Source organism: Hirundo rustica, chromosome 4 (assembly GCF_015227805.2).
Source record: "Hirundo rustica isolate bHirRus1 chromosome 4, bHirRus1.pri.v3, whole genome shotgun sequence".
Lineage (NCBI taxonomy): Eukaryota > Metazoa > Chordata > Aves > Passeriformes > Hirundinidae > Hirundo > Hirundo rustica.
The window spans coordinates 69,489,588-69,513,992 of NC_053453.1; the positions used below are offsets into that span (position 1 = coordinate 69,489,588).

At 39.9% G+C, this 24,405-nt stretch overlaps 1 protein-coding gene across 3 annotated transcripts in view; it reads left to right on the plus strand.

Moving 5' to 3' along the window:
* Window positions 1-24,405, plus strand: part of PHF21B (PHD finger protein 21B) — a 157,323-nt gene that overhangs the window by 100,186 nt on the left and 32,732 nt on the right. For all 3 annotated transcript variants that reach the window (XM_040063341.1, XM_040063342.1, XM_040063339.1), the window contains one exon: window positions 20,132-20,224. In XM_040063341.1, coding sequence (XP_039919275.1) covers window positions 20,132-20,224 — 93 coding nt within the window. The remainder of the gene's footprint in view (window positions 1-20,131; window positions 20,225-24,405) is intronic.

Here is a 24,405-nt window from a genome sequence, read left to right on the forward strand (position 1 = left end):
GGGAATGTTGACCAGCATTTGGGGTTTTCTTTGGTTTTGCTAGAGGAAAAGGTCTAGTGTTTTTAGTTAGAGCTGTCTTCACATTGCAGATTTTCAACAACTGAAGTTTCGTGATTTAGTGTTTCTGATTGTGTTTGTAATTGATGAAGGAAGAAGCTGAGGAATGGCAAGTTTCTAAACCAGAGGACTGTAGTAGTTTTTTTTTTTTAGAGAACTGTCAAGCGTGGATAGAAACAATAAGAAATATTGAATTACGAAAATAAAAAATGCGAGCTGACCATTGGTACTAAACTGTCATCAAGCTTAGTGCCAGATTGCATGTGAATTATCACTCCTCTAGCCAAATTAAACTTGTTTTGCAAGATTTATTTTTCTGGGAAAATAAAAAAAACCCCAACCTATTCTTGCTTCATGCTCAGTATTCTTGATTGCTCCTGGGATGTTAATCATGAATCTGTAATAATAACACTTTAGCTACAAGCACTGTAGTGTCGGAGGGAAATTTCATTGATGACATTTATTAATAAGCATTTACTGTGTCTTCTTTTTGGGATCTTTTGGAGTTGTTTGGGGTTTTTTTTTCTACAGAAATGTATGTAGTCTGTAAGATGGAGGATAATAGATCTCTGCAAACTGGGCTAAGATGGCAAGCTGGCAGCTGTAAATGAGATTACTGGTATAGTGTATCCTCTCCCTCTGCATCTGCAAAGTGAGGGAAAGGGTGAGGGTATGAAATGTGATGTTATGAGTGTCTGAACAGTGGTTTCTCTTGAAAGTATTTAGAGTATCAGGATGTGTATGTGGTTGTCATCTCATGGGGCATCTAGCAAGAAGAATTAAATGTTAAATGAAACTCAGCAGAAAAAAATAGGGCATCAAACACTATCTAAATACAGAACTTTCAAATACAGATAGGATTAAATGTAAGTTTGTTGCAAAAATTTCATTTGGGCAGCTGCAAGTCAGTACTTTCATTTAGGCTGTTGTTTACCCAGCAGATTTTTAAAGAGATTTTGAAATGTTGACTTAATGGAAGCCATGTCTGCATTGGAAAAAGTGTCTGAAAAAATAAGTGCATAGCAGATGCTAAAGGATTGTTTAGGTACATATCACATGGTTTATTAGAAGCAGGATATATTGTGAGATTAAAAAGGATTGAAATGTGTAAGCCTTGGAAATGGTGAGCTGCAGGAGTCAGTGCTGGGTCTGCACTATTCCCTGGCAGCCTTTCAGTGCCAGTCCCATGTGTGAAGGCATGAGTGATGGAGCTACACTGGTGCAAGTGCACAGACAGGGATATCATGAATGGAGCTCTTGCTCCCACTCCAAGAAATTAAGCTTTGAGCTTCATTTGGATGCTCTGGAGCAAGTTATGTTGGCTAAAGCAGAATTTTACTGGCATAAGCTGAGTTTTGCTGGCATATGATGTATACCTGGTAGGTGTGCTTCGCCTTTAGAGAATTGCTGGTGCTGTTGTGAAGAGAGAATGCCCTGGGGTTACTGGGTAGTCAATGGTATGCCTGTACCTACAACATACCTTGGTATAAAGAGATTTTTATGTAAGCCTCTCTTTTTTTTTTTTTTTTTTAAATTGTAATGATATTTATGTTTTATTTACCCTTTCCTATCCTCACCACCATTTCCTGATTGAAATCAAGATCTGAGGTTGCTTTGCTGCAGGACAAAGTCCCATCTGCTATACTGGAAGAATGTGCCTTGTAAAGAAAATGCCCCTCTGCTTCCTCCTCATTCTCTTCTAACTAGGAAAACTGAGGGCCAGCAGTCATCCCAGGGTCTAGTTTGAGGAAATCAGAAAGCCTTTTGGCTGTTGGAAAGACAATTGGATCAGGCAGTACTGGGAGCAGAAGCAGAGGGGGGGAGCACCACTGTCAGACACTCTGGCTGCCTTTCAAGATCTGTAGTGAAAGACAAAAGTGCTGGAAGAGCACATCAGCCCTGGGCCATGGAGCACCAGGACACACACACATAGTGTCTGGAGCTCACTGGGATCTCTGGCTCCTGTTACTCTGTTCAACCCTTAAAAAACATCTTAAGCAAGGCCCCGACTCTCCACAAACAGCACCAAACCTACCTCTTGCCCCTCTCTGTACGTCCCTTCCCACATGTGTATTCCCCAGGTCAGCTGGAGAAAATTTGGCAGCTTCCCCATGCACATGTACTCTTGCATCCCAGGGCTTTTCTGTACAGAGGGGTTCTTCCAAAGCAAAATACAGTATGAGGATTTATAGTGCTATAAAATTCTTGGCAAGGTAGTAAACTGTTGTCCACAAATGCATCATTAACTCCTCAGCTCACAGAACTACTTGTGTCCCTCTTTAGACTGAGCAGACAACACTGGTATCCATTTTTTTTTTTTCAGGAAATGGCTTTTATACATGTAGGAGGATGCTCATATATACCTGTTAGTTATCTGTATATTCAATTTACCAGAAAAAAATGCATCCTGGAACTTCAGGAACACACTTTTGCCTACGATGGCCATTTTTCAGAATAATGTATATGTAGAATGATTTATTACCTTTCTCTTCACCATCCTACTTTATGTGCTTCACTATGCTCTTTGTAAAAGTACTTCCTCCATAACTGGAAATCTGCCTGTGCATATGAATAAGTCATTTTGGTTTTTATTTATTATTTGTATTGCAGCAGTACTTAGAGGTTTTATTTATAGAGGTATTTACCTGTGTTGGTTATGTGGCTATATATAGCTTTTTTTTTTTTTTTTCCCCTAGAATCCATGTTACTACAGTGCCTGAAAAAGTGGCAATAGTTAATTTACCCTCACAATATGGACTTATTATTCCATGTTTTACTGTGGGAAAACTGAGAAATAAAGGATCCACTTACACTGATCCCTTTGTGCTTCTCCGTAGGAAACTCACAAGGGCTGCCTTAGGCTGGATCCCTATATTGGCAGCCTCACTACAGGCCTTTTTGGTAATTTTGAGAATGCCTCAGACATGTCCTCCATGCTGCACATGGCATCCTCGGGAATGAGAACTGTCCAACAAGTCCTTGGATCGTTCCAAGGCCCCCTTTAGCCCTTGCTGTAGCTCTTTGCATACCCTTCCTCATACTTCTTCCCCATCCATGTAGATCCATGTGCTGAAATGCAGGTGGAAATGACAGCTAGTGGGCACAAGGAAGGACAAAAGAAAGATCCATAAGAATGAAGACATTTTTCTATGGATTATGGCAGCCTTGGTCGTGTTGGCCATCACCAGAGCGCCAGCATCTCCCTGGCATCAGAGATGTGCAAGGTTGTCTGTGTTTGCCAAAAATCATTGTGGTTTAGGGCTCCATGGCTTGCACTCTTACTGCCTGTTGCAACTGGTGGTCAGTTGTATTTTTCTTCAGAACTGTGCTGGTCAGTGATGGCTGATGAAATTTCAATATATTGAAAAAATTTGTTGAGGTCTTACTTGGGTTTTGTTTTATTGGTCACTGTAAATTCCTATTGACTTCCCCTAAGTTGTTCTGGTTTTTACGGTTTCCTCAAATATGAAAAGGAGGCTGGGTTTCATGCTGGGCCCTAATTAGGGCTCTGAGCTTTCTGCTTTTGCTGGTCTGTGGGAGCAACCTGGCATGGTAACTGTGTTCTGTTCAAAATAACAACAGGGGAGAAAACTCCACAGAAAGCCAGGGGTGTGGAGATTTTGAGCAGGTAGGTACTGACCATGCCATCATGGCCGCAATTTCGTACACCAGAGTTGTTGTAAACAGAGGAATTCTGAAGTATGGTCCTATTAGAGTGTACCTTCAGGAGATCTGTGAAAATGTGGAATAGGAGAGGTGACTTGGCCAAATTAAATTAAGAATAACAATAAATAAAAGCACTCAGAGAGTAGAAACGCTAAGGATTCACCACTCCACTCACCATTCAGTCATCAATTCTTGCCATTGGGGCTTAAGTTTTAACTCTACCATTAAAATGTTGCAAGGAGCATGGTAATTTTAGGGAATGGGTTATAGAGTGTGTGTAACAGATCCTGGTTATATCTGCACCCTCTTAGTTGCAGGTTTATTAAGGGAGGTTCATGAATTTACTCCATATTTAAATATGGTTATCTAAGAGCAGGGTTTGGCCTCACTACTCCGATGTATACAGCGTAAAAGCACTTTAAAATTTGTGTTTCTTGCTAAGTAGCATAAAATTACACCCTTTCAGGTTAATTAAACCATTTCTCAATGCTGGTTGCTGTTGATGGTATATTTAAATGTCAGATTCACAATAAGCACTTTTGCTTCCTGATGATAAATGGCTTCCTTTTAAATATCCCAGATACACGTACATGGTCAATGCATCTAAAGCATGAGGATTTCTGCTCTGCTCAATCTGCATTTCCATTTGGATATACTCAAAGATAGAATAAAGACTCTCAGGAACTGAATAAAACCTCATTAGGCCCTATACGGTATTCCTTACACAGCCAAAAATTTCCACTGAAGGCAGCAGAATATTTAGAAGGAAAGGATACGTAACTGGACTGTCTGATACGTTGTTGTGAAAATCTAAGAACAACTTTTCCAAATTTGTTTCTGTGGGAACTGGCAAACAAATGCCCTGCTGAACGAAAATTAATGACCAGGGAGTAATTGTGAGTCCCAGATTTTGGAGACCAGATCGTGGTTGTTGTCTGCAGTATTTGTGTCACTGAACATCCCATCTGCTGGTCCGTGTGCAGTGGCGTGTAGGAATGGATATGCTGCTTAAGTATTTATGGAATGGATTTTCTTCCTGTGAGTTTCTGGGAAGTGTCTCTGCTGAGGAACACAAGCACAAGGAGATTAACTGAAAACTGCTTTAGTTTTGTCAGTGATTCCTGGTTCTGTAGAAGAATGATGGAGCTGTCAGCACATTTGTATGTCTAGTCCTTATAGCCAGAAGTACTTCATTGTCCTGTCTACAGAGAACCAAAGAGACCAGGTTAAAGAGGGAAATGCAATTGCTCCAATTTTGTGCCTTTTCTTGGGAGCAATTTTAACTGCCTATAAAAGGAGGTCTTAAAATTTAGGAATATAAGAATTTAGAAGTGTGGGCAGCAGGGGAGGGGGATATTCTGCCCTTCTGCCCTGCTCAGGTGAGATCTCACCTGCAGAGCTGCCTGCAGCCCTGGGCCCAGCACAGGAAGGACGGGGAGCTGCTGGAGCCAAGACCAGACGAGGCACCAAGATCAGAGGGAGGAAGCAGCTCTGCTGTGATGAAACCCTGGGAGAATCCAGATTGCTCAGCCTCCAGAAGAGTTTTGGGTGACTTAATTGGTCTGAAGGACCCAACAAGGAAGGTGAAGACTGAATTTGGACAAGAGTCTGGAGTGACAGGACAAGGGAGAATGGCTTCAAACTGACAGAGGGCAGGGTTAGATGAGATATTGTTTTTCCTGGTAAAGTGAGGCACTGGCCCAGGTTGCCCAGAGGAGCTGTGGATACTGCATCCCTGGAAGTGTCCAAGGCCAGGTTGGATGGGGCTTGGAGCAACCTGGGATACTGGAAGGTGTCCCTGCCCATGGCAGGGAGTAGGATGGGATGAGCTTTAAGGTCTTTTCCAACTCAAGCCTTTCTGGAATTCTTTGATTCTGTGAATATATAGGCATTCCCCTTATGGAAGTTTCTGTGATATTTTCATACATCCTTATATATTACCCGTACAAACAAAGTTCTGAGTCCCTTGTTCTAATGCTGAGAGTTTTTAGCACATTATTGTTTTGACATTAATCAGACTAGCTCCCATGGAGAGCTTTGATTCACTTCAGAAAAGCAAAAAATGATAATACATTGTAGCTATTTCATTGTAATTGGAGGCTGTCTATGCTTCGCAGAAATTACCGGGCAAGCATTCCTGAAAATGTCAGAATTTTCAAGTTAGTTCTATTTAAAATGGGGAACAAGAATGTGAGGGGATGGATAGAAAATTTGAGGGCTGTGTGATTCACACTTGAAGTACAGTTTGTAATAGTGAAAGATGATCATCTTTGGGGCTGGAGGAATCATCTCCTAGGTCTTTTTCTAAATTATAGGATGCGTAAACAGGTCTATTTATTCTACATGTGCTGTTACATTAATAAGAAGCACCACTTTAGGAAATGAAAGGCTTTGAAATATTGCCAAATGTCTTAGCTCCATTTATTGTCTAAAGGTGAGGTTTTCTCATTTTCTACAGAGTTTGTGGTATGGTTGAAAATTTGAAGGAATCTGTTTGATACCAGACTGCGAACTCTGTATTTATCTTCTTTCAATGTTCGTGTTGCAAATGCAGGCGTGGTAAGATTTCCTGCTGGTGTTCTAACTGTATCAGGATTTGGCAACTGGTCTGCTGCTAATCTCGCAATGTGCATTTGTGTATATTGAAATTGATTGGAAAACTGTATCAGGAAATACTGATCTTCAACTACATGTGTAAATGTGGAGGGGCTGGTGAGAGAGATGGGAGAGAGAGCAGATGCTGCAAACAGCAGAGTGGTGATGAATACTCAAATAGTAAATAGAAATATCTTAGAAGTCATTCCTGACAGTAATAAAGGCAGCAATTTTATTTCATCTGTGGATAATAAACTTGTTTCACATTGCAATATAAGTGGCATTTATGTTACATTAATATTTATTAGTACTTATTGATGTTAGGGTTTAGTTGTTCTCTTTCCCTCACATCACAGCCGTTTTATAAAAATTCAAGTTAAATTGCTACACAATAAGCAATTAAAAGTGTTTGTGTATGTGAGAGAGAAGAAAGTAATCTGTGTGTGGAGATACTCCTGTAGAGAAGGACAGACCCTCCCTGACTAGGAATCTAGAGAGTTGTGCTCGAATGATGGAGTCCTGTTTGCACTAGTTAAAGATTTGGCTCTTTGAATGAATATTTCAACCCCCAGGCACTGTTTTGCTGTTCACATCAGAGTGGTTTGCATGGGTTTCCTGCCTTTTAATGAGATGTTTGCATATCCCTTGCCTTGACTGGGGGCAGTGCCTCCTCAGGAGTGAGATTGTGCACTATGTTCAGTGGCCTTTCTGTGTGACATGTGAAGGATTGCCATCTTGGAGGATAATGTGAGTCAGAAAGTGCCTGATCCAAATTTAACCAACTTTGTTCATCTCTAAATTTAGAGAATAGCTGAATGGCAAGACAGATATATTTCAATTTCCATCAGTGACAAGGACAGAGTGTTGGCGGATGCCTGTTAACAGCTACAGCGTGTGTTTTTGATACTCATATATGTGTGTATGGGTGGGAAAAGGCTAGTTACTTTTACTTATCATGAGCCTGTTCCTTCTTTGACTGCTTTTGAATCGCTCTTGGGCTCGATGTTGCTTCCATGCAAATAATTCTTGTGCAGATGGTGTGCTGGGGTCTTGAGTCATGTTTTTGCCCTCTTGAGTCAAAAGACTTGCATTGGACTTGGATTTTTGTCATTATGAAAACTGAAATATAGACCCTCTTAAAATAAGGCAGGCACCGGGCAAGGTAAGACAAACCAACATTCTTTTTGTTGATCTTACAATCAGGCTTTGATATCAATAATTTCAAAAAACAGTTTCAAATTTATCCTCCATTTGAGCATTACCCTGAGTTAACATGTATATTATTCACGTATCTTCAACAGGATTAATCATATTCATGTATCAGTTTGTGTTTACCTGCTTTTCTGTGTGGGGGTCTTAATTTTTTGACTGTTTTAATTCTTTGGCCAAATACTGTCCTTGGAGATTTGACCAGTGAAAGCAAGGCCATGTCCCCACTGCTTTTGTGCAAGGCATTTTGTTAATGGGTATGACTGTTTGTTTGGGGGGGGTTCTCTGTGAGATCTTTATTATGAACCTCTGTTTAGTCTCTTCTTCTTGCTTTATTTTATTAGGACCGCAGTTCAGTGACTTGTGTCATCAAATTTGCACGTGTAGTGATGGATTGTGATATTACAAATGATTTGATTGTTGCATCCCTCACTGAATCAAACAATGAGACTGTCTGGGTTGGAGATATGTTCATTTTTATTTGCAGGATCACTGCAATAGCAGTGACTGAGTAGGTAATACCAGAATGTGCATGACAGCTTTGATAGGATTTAAGCAATGTTGTGTTTTCTGTAGTTGGCTGAACTGGTATTGATGATTTAAGGGTCTTACCTTAACTGTTTACTATCCTTCTGGGTGTGAAATAAACCCACAAGTCAGCTGTGTTTAATATAATATTAATTTTTCTATCTTAGTACACTAAGATATTTTTTAAAGAAAGATATTGTAGCATAGTAGTAATAAGAATACTGTAGAAATTTGGCAGGGATGCGAAATAGATACTATGATTTTAGAAGACTGTGTATGGTAATTAGTTGGCATTTGCTCTAATTAAACCCCACAACCTAATTTGCTGATTTCACATTCTCTTTAGAGTGAAGCATTACAATACTCATTTTCCCTCACACTTGTCTTTTCAAAATACAAGCCAATCATCTAAATTCTGTTGGCATGTGTAATTTTTAACCTTTCTTGTAATACAGGAAATTAGATATTGCATTTGTTGTTATTGCTAGAAATACAGCCCAACCTCCCTTATAAGTATGAGAAGATAAAAAGCTTCAGGTGTCTGCTGTTATCTGTGTTCTTAAGTAGATTTCAAAGCCAGAGTAAGTGGCTTTGAACCATCACTATGATGGCTCAGAATCGTCAAGCCTTGAAGAATATGACTAAGTCTTATTCTTCTAGCCTGAATCCAGAAATTGGTTTTGAATTTAGAAGTTATTACGTAGAACCAGAATTAATTTATATCTTGGTGTATCATGTGTTTGTGCTTCAGTAAGGTAGAGTTTATAAGTCTTAATAACAAAATATTTCTCAGCAAGTTCTATGAGCATTGTCAAATGCGTGGGTTTGGAATATCTCCACTGAAGTCAGGTCTAGAGAAGCTTTATTTGTACCAGAAGAATTAATCTACACGATACATCACTAGCATGTCTATTTTCCTAATGTCAGCACAATGGGCTTGGCAAGCTATTAGTGATTTTTGTTGTTGTTATTATTACTATTGCTTTTTCTTTGAAAAGGGATGTTTAATAAAAAGAAAAACCCAACAGCTTTTTGACACATTCATCCTAATTTTTACATTTTTTCAATTTGCAGTATGAGGGTGTAGAGTGTACAGAACTTTCATGTCTGCATGCAGAAGATAACTGAGTAGCTTTCCTTACCAACATTCAGCTTTTGTCACCAATGGCATGGTATAAATAACCCTGTTTGAGTAAGAGCCACTCAGTCTAGAAAGGTATTAGCCATTTCATGCTGTAAGAGTTCTCTTTGTAGCTTCCTGGCAATTGTTTTGGAATTAGGATATCTTTTTAGGAAAGACGGAGTGAAACTTTTTACAAGGTCATATAGTGATTAGACAAGGGAGAATGGCTTCAAGCTGACAGAGGGCAGAGTTGGATGGGATATTGGGAAGAAATTCTTCCCTATGAGGGTGGTCAGGCCCTGGCCTATGTTGCCCTAGAGAAGCTGTGGCTGCCCCATCCCCAGAAGTGTCCAAGTCCAGGTTGGATGGGGCTTGGAGCAAGCTGGGATAGTGGAAGGTGTCCCTGCCCATTGCAGGGAGTGGGATGGGATGATCAATAATGTCCCTTCCAATCCAAGCCATTCTATGATTCCATGATTGTCCAATTTAAAGGGGGGAAAAAAAAATTTCCTCTGTTTTATCTCTGGGAATAATGTGGTTGAAGTCCTTCAGAGGTATCCCTACGGATACACACTCAGCCTTTCATTGGGCTATGACTCATAAAGGTCCATGGCTCTGCCTCCATGAAGACTTTATTGTTGTACCGTCTGATTTGCTCAGTAGGCAAGCTCAAAACACGGCATGTTTTCTCTCTCTGTCTTTTATTCCTTGCAAAAGAGATTTAGACTGGGTCTTTGGAAGAGCTTCAGTGCTGAAGTGCATCTGGCTGCTTGGAGCTCAAAGATCCTCAATCTCTGCTCAGTAGCATTCAGGCCTGGGCCCAGGTGAAATCCGGGGATGCCTCTATTTCTACCAGTCATACTCCAAAAAGATGCTTGCACCAGGGCATTGTAGGAACTGCTGTCATGTGAACAAGGGTGAACAACAAGGTGACCAGAGCATTGACTGGAATTGTTGGTTCTCTTCTCCCCCAAGTGTTCTCTAAGTCACTGGGCCATGAAACCACATCTTTTCTTCTGTCACTAACTAGTTCAGCAGAAAATCTTGGAAGAAGGGTCTTTCCCCCAAGTATGTTCTAAGAGTTAAATGATTCACAGAGCCATGTGTGAGTGTAGGATCTGAAATCGTCCTACTCTGGAGTAGGTGGTTGGGCTCCCAAGAAACTGGTTGAAGGAAGAGATGGGAAGGAGAAGGAAAGGAAAGCACAGCTTTCATGGAAAATGTTTTGAATGAAACTGGTTAACCACAGGTTGGTCTCCAGGGGCTCAGGGAGGTGAAACTCAGTGGGAATGAAGCAGTTCTCCTCTTTCAGAGTAAAGCACAAACACACAGAATCAGTAGTGCAGCAAAACACATCAATGCAGCATTGTCAGGAAGGAAAGGAGATCTTCTAGTTACTACTTCTAAAATCTCCTGGCTCTGTCATTGAAGGGAAGCACTGGTGCTCAGTTTGGTATATTATAACTCTGGAAAAGTATTATGTGTAATATATTGTGTTCTGAAAAACATGCTTATGTACTCACATATATACACATATATAAATATATCTGTATATATTTATGAGTTTATTTATATAAGCATAAATTTACCAAATCCTATCTGAACATAAAAGGACAGCCTTTTTATTTGGATTATCAAAGAACCAATTTGTAAGTGACTACTATAGAGTTTATCACCCTCCAAAACTAAATATGGCTACTTTCTTTTACTAGAAGACAGCACCTACATAGAAGTATCTGCAATGATTTTTCACAGGTGCAGTCCTAGAACTATGCAATACCAAAGTTAGGAATTCAATAGCAATGGTAATTCCACCATATTGTGCTAAAGCAATATTTTGCATTGGGTTTTGTTGAGGGATAAGTTGCTTAATATTGCTGAGCAGTCTGCCTAAAAAGTGTATAACGCATACTTATGCACATCCAAGTTAACATTTGCTGAGATAGTTGCTTCTTCTTTTTTTTTTTTTTTAATCATAACAAACTATATTAATTGCCTAATTTTAAAATTAGTCTTATTTATCAAGCTTTATATGGAATTCAGGAAAAAATTTATTGTACTTTCCCCAAGTTCTATTCTCAAGGAAGTTAACTTTTGGTACCAACATCCAGTTATTATGGCTGGACTGATAAAATAGCTTCTTTTGTTAAAAAGAGTTGGAATTGCCATTCCATTTTTTTTCATGTGGGTTTTGTCTCCCCCCCGCCTCACTTTTCTCTACCACCTTAGCTAAGAAACATTGCTTTTCCCCTTGTCTTTATTCTGTTGCTTGTTGGATACTTTCCTAAGCAAATTCAACTTTCTTCTTCTTAGCTAATTGGATTAGCTTAGCTCAGGCCTGACAAAAGGTCTGTCTGGCAGCAAGCAATTTTGTCGCCTCAGGTTGCCACTTCCCTCATGTTTTCCAGTTCTTGTGAGTGACAGAAGAACACCTAACACTCGGAGCAAAGAGTACGAAAGCAGCTCTGAGGCCAGTGGGTGCTAAGGTGGGATCACATGGAATTCCAATTTTTCAGTAGCTGCCAGTAGGCTGCGTGGGCCATTCTGATAGGTGAGGATGCCTAAATCACCAAGGGATGATGGTCATTTCCTCCTTTATTTTTCATCCCCTTGCCATCCCTTTTCATACTGTAATCTTCATATCCTGCAGCTGTGGTAGGACAGTGGCTCTTCAGTAGCTGCTGGGTCTGTTGAAGAATTTCACTCCTTCCTGAGCTCACTTGAGAGAGAGGCGTGAAACTGCTTTGTGTGACACTGTTCATGCGTTTTCCTTTTACTTGGGAATATTTCTGCAAACTGTGAACACAGACCAAGTAATTTAAAAACATTAGTCATTAAAAACCACATCAACCTGGAACAGTTGAGTAGTTAAACAGCAAATCTTTTATGAATAATCTGAGCAAGAGACTATAGGTGTGATCACAGCTGCTGAGTCTTGCTGCAACTCATTGGCATTATGCTCATTTTTGCAGGAGGTGGAGACTTAATTAGTTAAATAAGGTTTCTGATTAAGGCTACAAATCACAGAACAAGTTTGTGCGTGCTAATACATTTGGCACACCCAAACCTTCTTTATCTTTTGTATTTTCTTTCGATTCAGAAATTTAGAGTGTGATCTAATGCCTGTGGAAAAAATCCTAATAAAAATAATTATATATATTAAAAATTATTTTTATAATACATGTAAAAATAATTTATAAATATTTTCATTTTAAAAGTGATGTATTAAAAAAACTACTGACCACTAAATAATACGGTGCAAACTGTGTTTAGGAATAGGCATTTGGCACAGCTGTCTCCTTGAGTAAATAATCAGCGGGATTTCTGAAATGGGGAAAATGTGGACTCTATTCATTGTGTTTTCCCTTTGCCAGAATATATACCTACAGTGTGTTCAGAGTTTGTACTTTTCAGTGCACCCAGATGGCAATGTGCAAGTGGCAAGAAGTAGAGACAGTGCTCTGAAAACCTTATGGTAAAAGCAGAGATAAATTGTGTGGTGCTCTGAAAAGCCTGAGAGCCACAGGAAAAGCAGAACATTCCTTGCTTCATCTCTGCATATTCTCTTGATACCTGCATGAGCTGTGATACCGCCTTGGGCTTCCTTGCAAATGTGTGATGATGAAGGGGATGAGTACAAAAACCTCAGCAGCAACTACGAATTTGGTTTTCAAAGCAGTTGTGGAATTTAAGGTGGTGCTTTGCCTCCTACTGCTTGTGGCTACCCCCATGCAGGGAGAGCTGTTCCGGGACAAAAAGTCCAAGCTGTTGTTAATTGGCTATAAGGAGGGTTGTTTTAAATTGTATTTTTGGTGCCCAAAGAAAGGATGGTTTCAAATATATTGATATTTTGAAAAGGCAACAGGGCATGTATTTCCAATTGTCTACTTCGTAACAATCATAGATTGCATATGAAATCATGACTAATGAATTCTGAGTAAAGGGAGAGGATCTGGGGAGAACAAAAACTTTTAAAACCTGTAGAAGAAACCTTTACATTTCTATGGAATTCCAATTAGATTACTGTTTACACAAAATATATGTCTGAAATAACAGCCTCTTTAGAATACAATGAAATGTGAAACTGACACCTTATTCCATCAATTGATTGGAAATGCCACGCACAGTGATTTCACTATATTTTTGAAAATGAAGAGTGATTTCCACCGTTTTTTATGCTAGTTGAGTCTAGAAGGAAAGACAAAATATGTACCTGAACATGCCTTACAGGAGCCTCAAAGTTATGTCCAAAGGCCTGGTGCTTTTTTTGGTGGACTCTATGGGAAAATGACAGTATTCAGATGTTTAGGTGAGCTAGAGGACAGCAGTTATTCGGGATTTGTGAGGGAAGGGGCAGCAAGTTTTAGGTCAAATCAATTTGGAGATTGCATATAGTGCTTGGCATTTATATAAAGCAAGCTCAAGGTTGAATGCAGCATTCAAGTTGTAAAATGGATGTAGAATGGGTAAAAAAACCCCTGCAATTACTTCAACGATGATCCATTCAGGTTAAGAATTTTCATCTTTGCTGTTGCCATAGCAATCTGTTCCCCTGTCACTACCACATTAAAAATCCATTCTGTAAAACTGTTGTTGCCAATATTGAACACATAACAGACAAAAACATTTTTTTTAATAGCTTAGGTTCAACATGAAGACGATCTAGATCTTAAAAAGATGCACACATTCTTTGAAAAGAAGAAAATTAGTATTTCCGTAATTCATTGCAGGAACACAATATTTGTGCTGCAGTATTGATGTTGGTATAAAATAATTTGCAAATAATCCAGCAATGCAGCGTCAGTAGAGCTCAATAATTGAACAGTTCAGCTGAGATACAACAAACCCATATGTTCCCAAGCTAAACTCTTATTTTGGTAACGTGCTGTAGAAGTGTGTGTCTCTTTAACCTTCTGTTACTGGTTGAGTCTGATTCCCTTCAGTGATTGACTGGAGTGATTTTAGTTGTCCTGATGTAATTCTGGAATGGGAGAACAGTTATGTCCCCTAACAGCTTTACATCTGTGATCTAATCTTAAACTGCTCATGGACACAAGCTCTGCAATGAGTTTGTACAGATAATGAGTTGTAGCAATAAGTCCTTAAGCATTTGTTAGTACATCTAAAGGAAGGGGGAAAGCAATTTATAATTCAAAGTGAACATAGCAATGGTTTGACAAATATATGTACCCAAGCTGAGTAAAATGTAAATGTATCTCAACAGAGATACAATATTTAGATACGTACTTCTGTATATATGTGTGTGTGTGTATTCATTCAGGACTGAAAGGCAGAAACTTGCTTAAATCACAAATAGTCCTAGATTTGAAAACTCAGGTACTGACTAAATAAGTCATAACATAATAGCTGGAAATGTAATAGACAGCCCTTAGTCTGATCTCTGATAATGCAGGACTTTGTTTCTGTGGCAGCATCCTTTTATCTTCTGACCATCTCTAGACTTCAGCTTTTGAAGGATTCTTATTCTCTGTCCATGCCATACTTCTTTGTCTCACTTTTTATGTCTTCCACTTGCTACTCTCCTCACACTTCTGTCCCTCAGTTGTTTTTGAAATGGGATATCTTTTTCCTGGGATGGTGTTGATTTATTGCAGAAGAATCATAGCAGGTTCACAGATTACGCTGGGTTGGAACGGACCCACAAGGATCATTGAATCCAGCTCCTATTGGTTATTCCTGTAGTTATAATGCAAGGCATTAATAGAAATGACGACGATAAGTGATCTTTTTTAACTGCACTTGGCAATATCTCCTAAATTTTTCGTTTTCTTTTAGTTGAATGTGAGGAACTGCGCTTTCTTTCTTTCTTCTTGTTGCTGTTTGTTCTCGGTTTCTTTATGGTGTTGTTTGCGGGAGAGGGAGGGAGGGAGGGAGGAGGGAGGGAGGGAGGGAGGGCGGGAGGGAGGGGGAGGGTCGGGAGGGAGGGAGGGAGGTGAGGGAGGGAGGGAGGGAGGGGAGGGAGGGCGGGAGGGGAGGGAGGGAGTGATGAGGCGGGCTGGTGATTTCTTCTTGCTTTCTGTAGAGGGCTGTCTTGTCGGGAGGAGGCTTTATGTCTTTCTGTGTTCTGTCTTTTTCTTCTTCTTCTTTCTTTCTGTCTTTTCTTTTCTTTCTTTCTTTCTTTCTTTCTTTCTTTCTTTTTCCTTTCTTTCTTTCCTTTTTTTTTTTTTTCTTTTAATGCAACTGTGTCCTTGTCTGGGGGCTTGAGTTGGTTTTTCTGTTTTAAGTTATTACTATTTTCTTAGTGAATAAACTGACCAGTGAAAGGGATGATTTCATCTGGATCCCTTCACCTGCTTTTGCAGTTGAAGTGTGACCCTTTGGAACTTCCTGCTGGATGACATTTCCCCAATGTAGATCACAGGTCCCATCCACAGTGGGCCTTGCCTTGCTGCATTCCTGTCTGAGAGCATCTGTGGATTGCTCAACCAAAACCGTGTCCCTGACATGCCAAATCCCTGTCTGCCCGTGGAGATGGGGGTTGGGAAGTGTCTTGTGTCCCAGCCACATGCGTTCATTATCCAGTAAATCCAGCACTGAGGGATGGAGTGGTTGAGTTTTCTGTTCCAGTCCAGGGCTGGAGCTTGAGGTAAGGGTTAGCAAAAGATCACGAGCTCCCAAAATGCTTCTGGGTGTAAAGTTTAGTGAACCAGACAGTAGGAAACACACCTGATGAATTTGTTCTTTTTTGAAAAAAACCCCAACTGTATAAAGTAGTAATTCTGCTTTAAATGCATACAAACCTGAGGCCAACTGAAACTTGGCGCTTTACTTTTCCCCCATCCCTTCACACTGTAGATGTTTCAAGGGGTCACCAGAAAAGCCCAAGTAGCTTTAGACAGAGGAGAGATTCGGAAATATCTTTGACTTTTATGGACCTTGTCCATTAAAATTCTTAGAGCTGTAAATGTAGAAATAAGAAACTAATTTATCTTTACGAAAGTGCTACTATTCAGCACTCATAAAGTAATCCTTTGAATTATTGTTTCTGCTTGTATCAATAAATTTGTACAAAATGCTTAAAGGTCAATTGGCAATTTCATTGCCAGAAAAATGTCTTTTCAGCTTGTTAATTAGAGGTTTATAAGAATGTGCATCAGCTTCATCTTTGGATAAACTGGAAAAGAAGAAAAAGAAAAGAAAAAGGTGTCCATGGATAAAAACGATAGTGTGGAATTAGTGAGTGGCAAGCCTTTGATCCACCAGGCTCACCATGACCTGGACAGTCAGGGCATGAAAACATGTGGCTCTGCTAACAGGAGGAACAAAAGTTTATTTTTCTGTTTGTTGGGGATGTATCTTGATTAGTCACCTCCTGAAGCCCACGGGCTTGAGCTGTGGGCTCAACTTGAGCCGGTGTAGGAGGGGGATTGTGAGCAGGATTTGACATGTCATAGCTTGAGCCGTGGGAAATTTGTCTAGTTCTCATTGTGTGGCCAAGGGCATCAGATAAGGAGACTTGTGTTTTTATTTCCCAGGTGATGCCTTAAGTTTTAGCTTTTGTGATTTTCAGATTCTTTGCTGCCTAGGTGTGCAGTTCTGAGCCTCATATTAAGTGTCAGCTGGGTCTCTTCACAGAGTGGGTAGACAAAACAAATCCTTTTCCTGCTGGAGACCAAGGACAACGAGTACAACTTTCAGGCCCAAACCCACAAACAATGGCAGACTGAAGAGAGAAAACAAGAAGGATGGGACTCCATAATCTGAAGCTGTAATTGGACAATTAACCCCAATATGCAAATGGACCAAAAATTATAAAAGTGTGAGATATTGTGACCGGTCGTCCATTTTGTGACCATTTTGGGTCCACCCTGGGTGTAGCCCTGCCCAAGGTGCATCCTTTAAGACCTTTTAATAAATACCCACTTATTCTCTTAGCTCTGTCTAGTCTCTGTCCCAGGTCAGCCTTCCCAAGGCATCACAGGCAGTATGGTTTTATCTTCTCGTTGAAATGTGTTACAATAAAAGTACAGAGGTCATCAAATACTTCAAAACTTGAAGTATTTATTGCTCAAGCTGAGAAATAGTAACAAAACAACGTAAAGGGTGAAAAATAAAATAGATTCTTCAGTGTCCTTCTGTCTGAACATACTGTAGTGCTAATATTAACATGAGATTAAAGGTCTGATTTTTTCCTTGGCTGTATGATTTCTATACTGAGATTGTTTCCTTAAATATTAAATAACAGATCCTTACTATAAAACCATTTGTAAACAGAAGGCTGCATCTTTGTCACTGAAAATTTCATAACTTGAGAGTGCCATTATTTGGTTTTGTACTTTTGTGTTTGCTGCAGAACTGCTACTTCAGGAAAATAAATCTGATTAAAGTTTTGAAAGTGCAGGTGACAGAACTGACGGTAGTTCATTTCTCTGCTACCCACAGATGATTCATCCTGACTTTGCCTTCAAGTGAAGGTGAGGGAACAGTGCAGAGTAGTTTTGTGGCGTTTCTTGTTTGTTGTCTCATTCCCATTTATTTTGTCTTAATCATGCACTGTTTTGAGGCTTGAACCGGAATCGGCCCAGCAGTGCACCCAGGGCAGAGTCATTTTTTTCTAGTTGCTTGTGCGTTTTTTTTAATTCCCTGTAGACATTTGAAGTAATACAAGAGAAGAGCTTTGTTGCTCAGACATGGAAATTTTTGTGCATCTTAACAATTGATAACTTTATCTTACTTAACATCTCAGCAATTTGATTCTTATCTTTATAATCAGTTCCCAATTTCATTCAGTGTCAGCACTTTGTATTTTAATGGCATCACAGAATCATTAAGTTCGGAAAAGACATCCAAGATCATCAAGTGCGACCTTGGACCGAACACCGCCATTCCAACCACTGTGTATTTTGTTGCCCAGTTTGAAAATCTTTGCAAATCCTTGTGTATCTGTAGGAATAGAAATATTAAAATGTGTGTTTGCAAGGTCAGAGGCATCAGCCTTTAAAGCACAACTTTCCAGGAGGAAGAACTTTTTGTTTTTAACTTTCTGTAGATGGTATCTGTACAGCCCAGGAGAAGTAGTGGTGCCCCTGATACTTCCTAGTAAAGCTTTGACTGCGCTGTGTGGTGAAAGAAATCTCATTTAGCATAGTAGGAAAATATAGATCTCACTTGTGATAAGCTTTCTGTGGCATGAGTTGGAAAGTTCACTTTGGTATTTACCCTAAAAAAATCTGAATCTGGGCTGAATTCATTACAGTTCACGCTAATATTGAAAAGTTATTATAAGTCTAATAAATGCCCATAGCAGCAGGTGGTAGCTCCATTTCTCCTTCTCCCCAGACTGCAGTAGTTCATCATGTTGTTCTTGCCCATGTGTGAGGCTGTGATAGGGTAGACAAGGCAATGAAGTTGTTCAATCAGATCCTTCCCATTGTTAGTCCGTATGTGACCCTATAAGGAAACTGTGGCAGAAATATCCCCTTCTGTTCCTCACCCTGCTGCCAGAACCTTTATTTCTAAAGGAAGGTGTAATTTACTTCTTTTATCACCCATGGGTGGAAATGTTTCTCTCTCTGCCCCCTTTCCCTCTTCTCTTGGCTTGAGACAGAATTTTAATGGAGTATATTTTTCCATGGATAATCCAGGGTATTGGTAATCCATGGGTACTCAAGAAAAATTATCTTGCATGTTTTTAACTGTTCAGCTCTCCTTGTTGTTTTACTCAGGCAAATCTTCAAACATTAATCTTTGCTGAATATGCAACATCACACCCCCAAATGTCTCTGACAGGAGTAGCAGAGATAAAAATATAAACGCTGTAGGAGTAGTTTATTAAGAATATTCCGCCTAAATACACTTGTTATTTCTTATCCAACACCGGAGACAGAATGAAATAGACTGTTTTGCCACTCTGGGTGAGGTCTGAGGAGAACATATCAGCCTGGATGTGACACAGTTTCACTTTCCTTGAGCTGATTATGTTATACTTTCTTTTCTACTGACAAATTTCATTACCAGATTGGGGTAATAATGGCATATTTTATCCTGCTGGCTGTGATCCAAAGCCTTGGTTTAGAGCAGAGTTATATTTAGAGAAATTTAGTTGAATCTATATGTTTCTCCATACTAGCTATTTCTAACAGCCTGATAAGTTTTTGTGTTTGGTGACTAAGTATCTCTTGCTGTTATAATGACAATCATCTGCTTGCTCACATTGCTGTGTTGTCCCAATTGCAGTAACAAAGTGCTAGATTAAAGTTACAAAACCTTGCCTTAAGAGTATTGGCCAGTTAACCAAAGTATGATCTTTTGGTTAGAAGCTGTGGCTTCCCCATCCCTGGAAATGTCCAGGGTCACATTGATGGGGTTTGGAGCCACCTGGTTTGGTGGAAAGTGTCCCTGCCTGTGTTGCAGGGTGAAATCGGGTGATCTTTGAGGTCCCTTCCAATCCAAGCTGTTCCATGATTTTATGAATTGAAATCAGGGATGAAAGTTGTTGAATGGGAAAAGTTAGCTGTCTTCTTTACATATATGGCCAGATCATAAATTTATAACCTATCTTAAATAATCTTTGAATAAATTTGGTACACAACTAATAAAGGGGGGGGTGGGTAACAATAATAAACATGGACAGTAATAGATGCTGTGTTGGCCCAAATGGGTGTCGTCTTAGCTGAATGTTGTGTGGCAGTGTGCTGTAGTAGATTTATAGGCAGCTTTTAATTTTAATAATTCAGTATTTACTATTTCCTGAGGCACAGCAAATATCTCTTTGTGACCCTGGCTACCATGAAATGCATCATTGTACTGATGCACATCACTGTGGTGCATTTCAGATCTCTTTTGAAAACAGTCTGGTGCCTCGAGAGCCTTCAGCCATGGCAGCTGGGAAGAGAAAAAGAGCTGGAAGGGAACTGCTTGCTCGGAGAGATTCTGTCTGGGAAAGCTTTTGCAATTGTTTTAAGCTGTGTTCAAATGTTTTTCTTCCAACAGACTTTGGGAACTATCACTGCAGTGCCCATTAAGGTTCCTCAGGTCAGCTCCTTGCAGAGGTTGGCAGGACAAGGACCAGCAGTGCTACCTCAGGTACAAAATACGGTTTCAATGAGGGGGTTGTGTCATTTTGTACATATTCTCTGTTCCTGTCTAGTGCCCAGGCCTGGGTGCATCAGCACACTGATTTTGCAGAGTTGTGTTTTTGTTCAGTCCATGAAATAAAAAATAAATTATTCTGGGACCATACTGATAGCACAATGAAAAGCTATAAAATGTCATGTAGATTCATTGTGGAAGAACAAAATACATAGGGTGGAATGTAAATTTTAGCTATGAAGTCGAATCATAAATCACAGAAGTGAAAATCTGCAATTCTGTAATTAAAAGAACTGGTGGAAGTTCTAACCTCCCTGTTCAAGATTTAACCCCATATTCTATTTCACTGACTTATTTGCCTTGTCTATCCCAATACAAAATTTTGGCCCAGCTAACCCAGGTGCCAGACTGAGGAAAGATTCTCTGGGTAAGAGTGAAAGGAGAGTTGCACTCACTGGTTTTTAAAATGTTTCAAAATGTCGTCTTTTCTGAACACCCATCACTGTTTCTATAACTATGCACTTTATTCCCCATTTCAGCCCTCTTTCTCAATATTTTTGGATGTCATTTTCAACAAGTGTTTTGCTGCAATTCTATGATTTGCTCTTCACATTAATGATTATTAAGTATGGATATATTTCTCCTGCTGTGGCTCTTAGAGCTCTATTTCTCATATATGAACACTAGAAAAGTGCTGAAGTTGATGATACATGTTCTTCCTATTGTTCCTTTATTTTTTTCTAATTTATTTTTAGTGGCAGAATCTAGTAGAAGATCTGTGAGCTAAATTTACTTGGAGGAAGAAGTATTTCCAATACAAAGTTCTTAAATTTGCTCTTTAAATTACATTTTGTGGAAGACAGAGTTGTGAACATAAAGTAAGATTATCGTTTTCTTATCAAGTTCAAGACTTTGCTTTTCAGTTGTTCTTACAACATAATAACATTTTGATTTCTGCCATTTTGGGGTGTGAAAGATGAGCAGATTGCTCCTGAAAATAGATGAGGTTCAAGAGCAGCTGAAAGACCTGTAACAGGGCCTAAATTATCATTTAGGTCATGTTTCAGCAATGGTGATGGCATTGCAAATGCTGCACTTAGAGAAGTACTAATGCCCTGTGCTTTTGTTAAATAAAAAAAAATCATTCAGTGATAGATTCAATTTTGAAGAATTGAGAAAAGTGGAGGAAGCTGATTTCCTCAGATTTTTGAAAGGAACGCATCCTTTCTGCGTTGCTGTTTAGGTCATGGCATATTTTTGTTTCTATCACTTTGTTTCACTCCCTTCTATTTCAGAGCTGTTTATGCAATCATACTTAATACTAATGAACTACCAGTGCTTTCTTTGCTGCCAAGAGCCATAGTTAACTTTTCTGTTTAGTGAATATTTCATATAGATAAGATGGCAATAACTACCTAGCAATCTCATTTCTGAAAAACTAAAAGTGAAGTAGGCAGCTGAATGTAAGACCACGTTATCAGGGGTATGTCTTATGCTCTGAGTTTTTTCTGGCTTTTTCACAGGCCTGCAACGGGCCAGCTTCTTCAGCAACAGTCCTCCTTTATGCTTCTTCATGGTCCATATGTTCCTCTCCCCCTCCAAGCTCACAGAGAAGTTTAAAATTTCCATAGAGTTTCCTAGTGGGGAACTCCCTCCCTCCATCAAATGTCCCTCCTTTGTGCTCAATGTCTTCAGAGATACTGGATTTTCATCTAAAAGCGGAAAGTTTGGCTTCTAATTAAATAGTCAGATGTCCTGAAAATAGATTTAATATAGGCAAGGACCAGAGTGGTGCAAAGCTGTCATTCCCCAGGTACAGCTCGATGCAGGTGATCTGGGAGGCCACTGTAAGTCTGCAGCACGGAGTCACTGTGAGGGCTGTCCTTGGTAAGAACTGTATGGTGAGTGCATAGTCACCTCTGGTCCAGGAAAACTGGAAACTTCAGATGGAAATATAAAAATTCCAGGAAGCAAGGCCATGTGGGTACTGTGCAGGTGTTATGGTAAAAAACATCTCTTTCTTCTTCCTTGTAGTGTTGTGAAAACAAGCACCTAATTATTTTGGCAGTTAGGAAGTGTATATCATCTTCCAGTAGGAGCTGGAAATCATGCAGAACTAAATCCTGTCACAGCCCATGTCCTCAGCTTTTTTCATCAGACTTGGTCACAGACCAGGGTGGCCACTAACCTCCTTTTGTCCCCGTGGGTGACAGGCAAGGCCCCATACTTTGCTCTGAGTTACTGGCACAATCCTGCCAGTCTAGGACTGGCTTTTGGAGACGTAAATTCCCAGGCGTACGAACAAGTTGAGTCCAGATGGGTTTGGCATCTGCTAAAACCTTTGTCGGCCCATGTAGCAGCAAATTGCTGGGACAGCAGAGCCATATTCATCACTGCTGTACCAAGAATTTGGAGTACTTCACAGGGAATGGAAGCAGTACTGTGTCTGGACTTGGATGTTATCTGTGGTTCAATCTTGTTCTGGAGGGGCTGGAACCTTCCCTGATCTCCATCTCTGCCAAATCTACTTGTGATGAAACCGAAGCAGCAAAAACCTCTGTGCTCTGGCAGCTGTGTGTGTTTACACAAAACGGGTGAGTCCAGGTGTAGCTTGTGCAAGTGCAGTGGCAGATACAGCTACACTCATCTAACCTTTTGGGCTGCATATGCTGCTTCTCTGCAGGTCTGTGAAGGAGTGGAAGGCCTGGCCGGAACACTTTTGGGATTCCTGCCATTTGAGGAGCCTACTTATATGTGAATCATCCTCTGGGAGTGGCTTTCCTCTAAGGTGGACAGATTGCACTTCTGTCTCAGGTGCATGTAGATTACTGGGAAAAATCCAAGTCAGTATCTGCATTCCTGGCAGCATGCCAACTGCTCCCTGGCATTTCTCATTTTGGCCAGTCTCATTATTTCTTTGGGATTTCAGATTCCCTTTAGATTTACAGGTAGGCATAAATATTACCAGGCTGGCTGGACAGAAAGAGGGGACTCCTCCATTTTGAGGGTCCTCATTGTGTCTACAGGGGTTTGATATATTTGACACTTTCGGGCTCCTCATCTTGACTGTCTTATTTGATTTACCCCTATGCAGTCAAGCAAAACCATACCACACAAGTAAATCGAGGCGTTTAACCAGAGTTACATAAAATAAAGCATGCAGCTCCCTCATTTTCCACATTTGTACAGATACTTGTCATTTGTTTTGTTCATTTGAATGGGTTTATGATATGACCCCCTGGGAGCTTTTCCATCTGGGGAATGAAGTTTCGAAATTTGCACATTCACAAATGGCAGCAAAATTCCATCACTTAGAACTGCTAATTAAGTGGTGAGCAAACAAACATTACTTACAAATTCTTTGCACAATACAAACAATATTTTTCAAGCATTCATTATTTGCCCAAACAAGTTTCTTTGGCAGACATTTTTCCTTTTTTTGTTTAAATTTCTTTTTTTTTTCCCCAGAATATGAAGTTATTTTTGCTTTCATCAAGTAAGTGAACTGTGATGTTTGAGAAGCTAATTCCAGATAGTCTTTCTCTTCTTACTTTGGTCTTTGACGTTTCCAGCTGAGTGAGATGCTTTGAAGATGCAGACTCTCCACTGCACACTAAGATGAATATCCTAGAGGTCCTCTGCTTAAACACTGTGGTACTCCTGAGCTATTCCTCTTCTTCGCGGCACCATCTGCTCTAAGGAGGAGATGGCATTCTGTCAGGTGGAGTTCTGATTTCCAGCTGCAGAGCAAATATTCTGTCTATTTTGAACTGGTTTACAGACAAATATGAGTTTGGCACAGTAGCCACCTGGAGGTACATGTGAAATGTTATTTTCTGTTCTTCAACAGGAAGGTTTTAAATGCAAAGGTAAAGAGATTAAAATAAATATCCTGTTTTGCTGTCAGTAAATTAGACCGAGTCCAATCCTCATTCAAATTATAGGAGAGGCTGTGACATTTTGAATGGCAGTTAAAGCAGATCATAATGCTGTTTCTCTGACCTCTTTCCAGTGCTGGTTGAAGGGTTTGGGATGGCTTTGCTCATGACACTGCTGCTTAGAGCAGAGCAGTGTCTGCATTGGAGGGACCACACAGGGTAGTGGTGAAAACAAGCGAGTACTCACAGGGTTTCACCTTAGGTGAAACATGTATGTTTCAATCAGCTCTGCCAAGT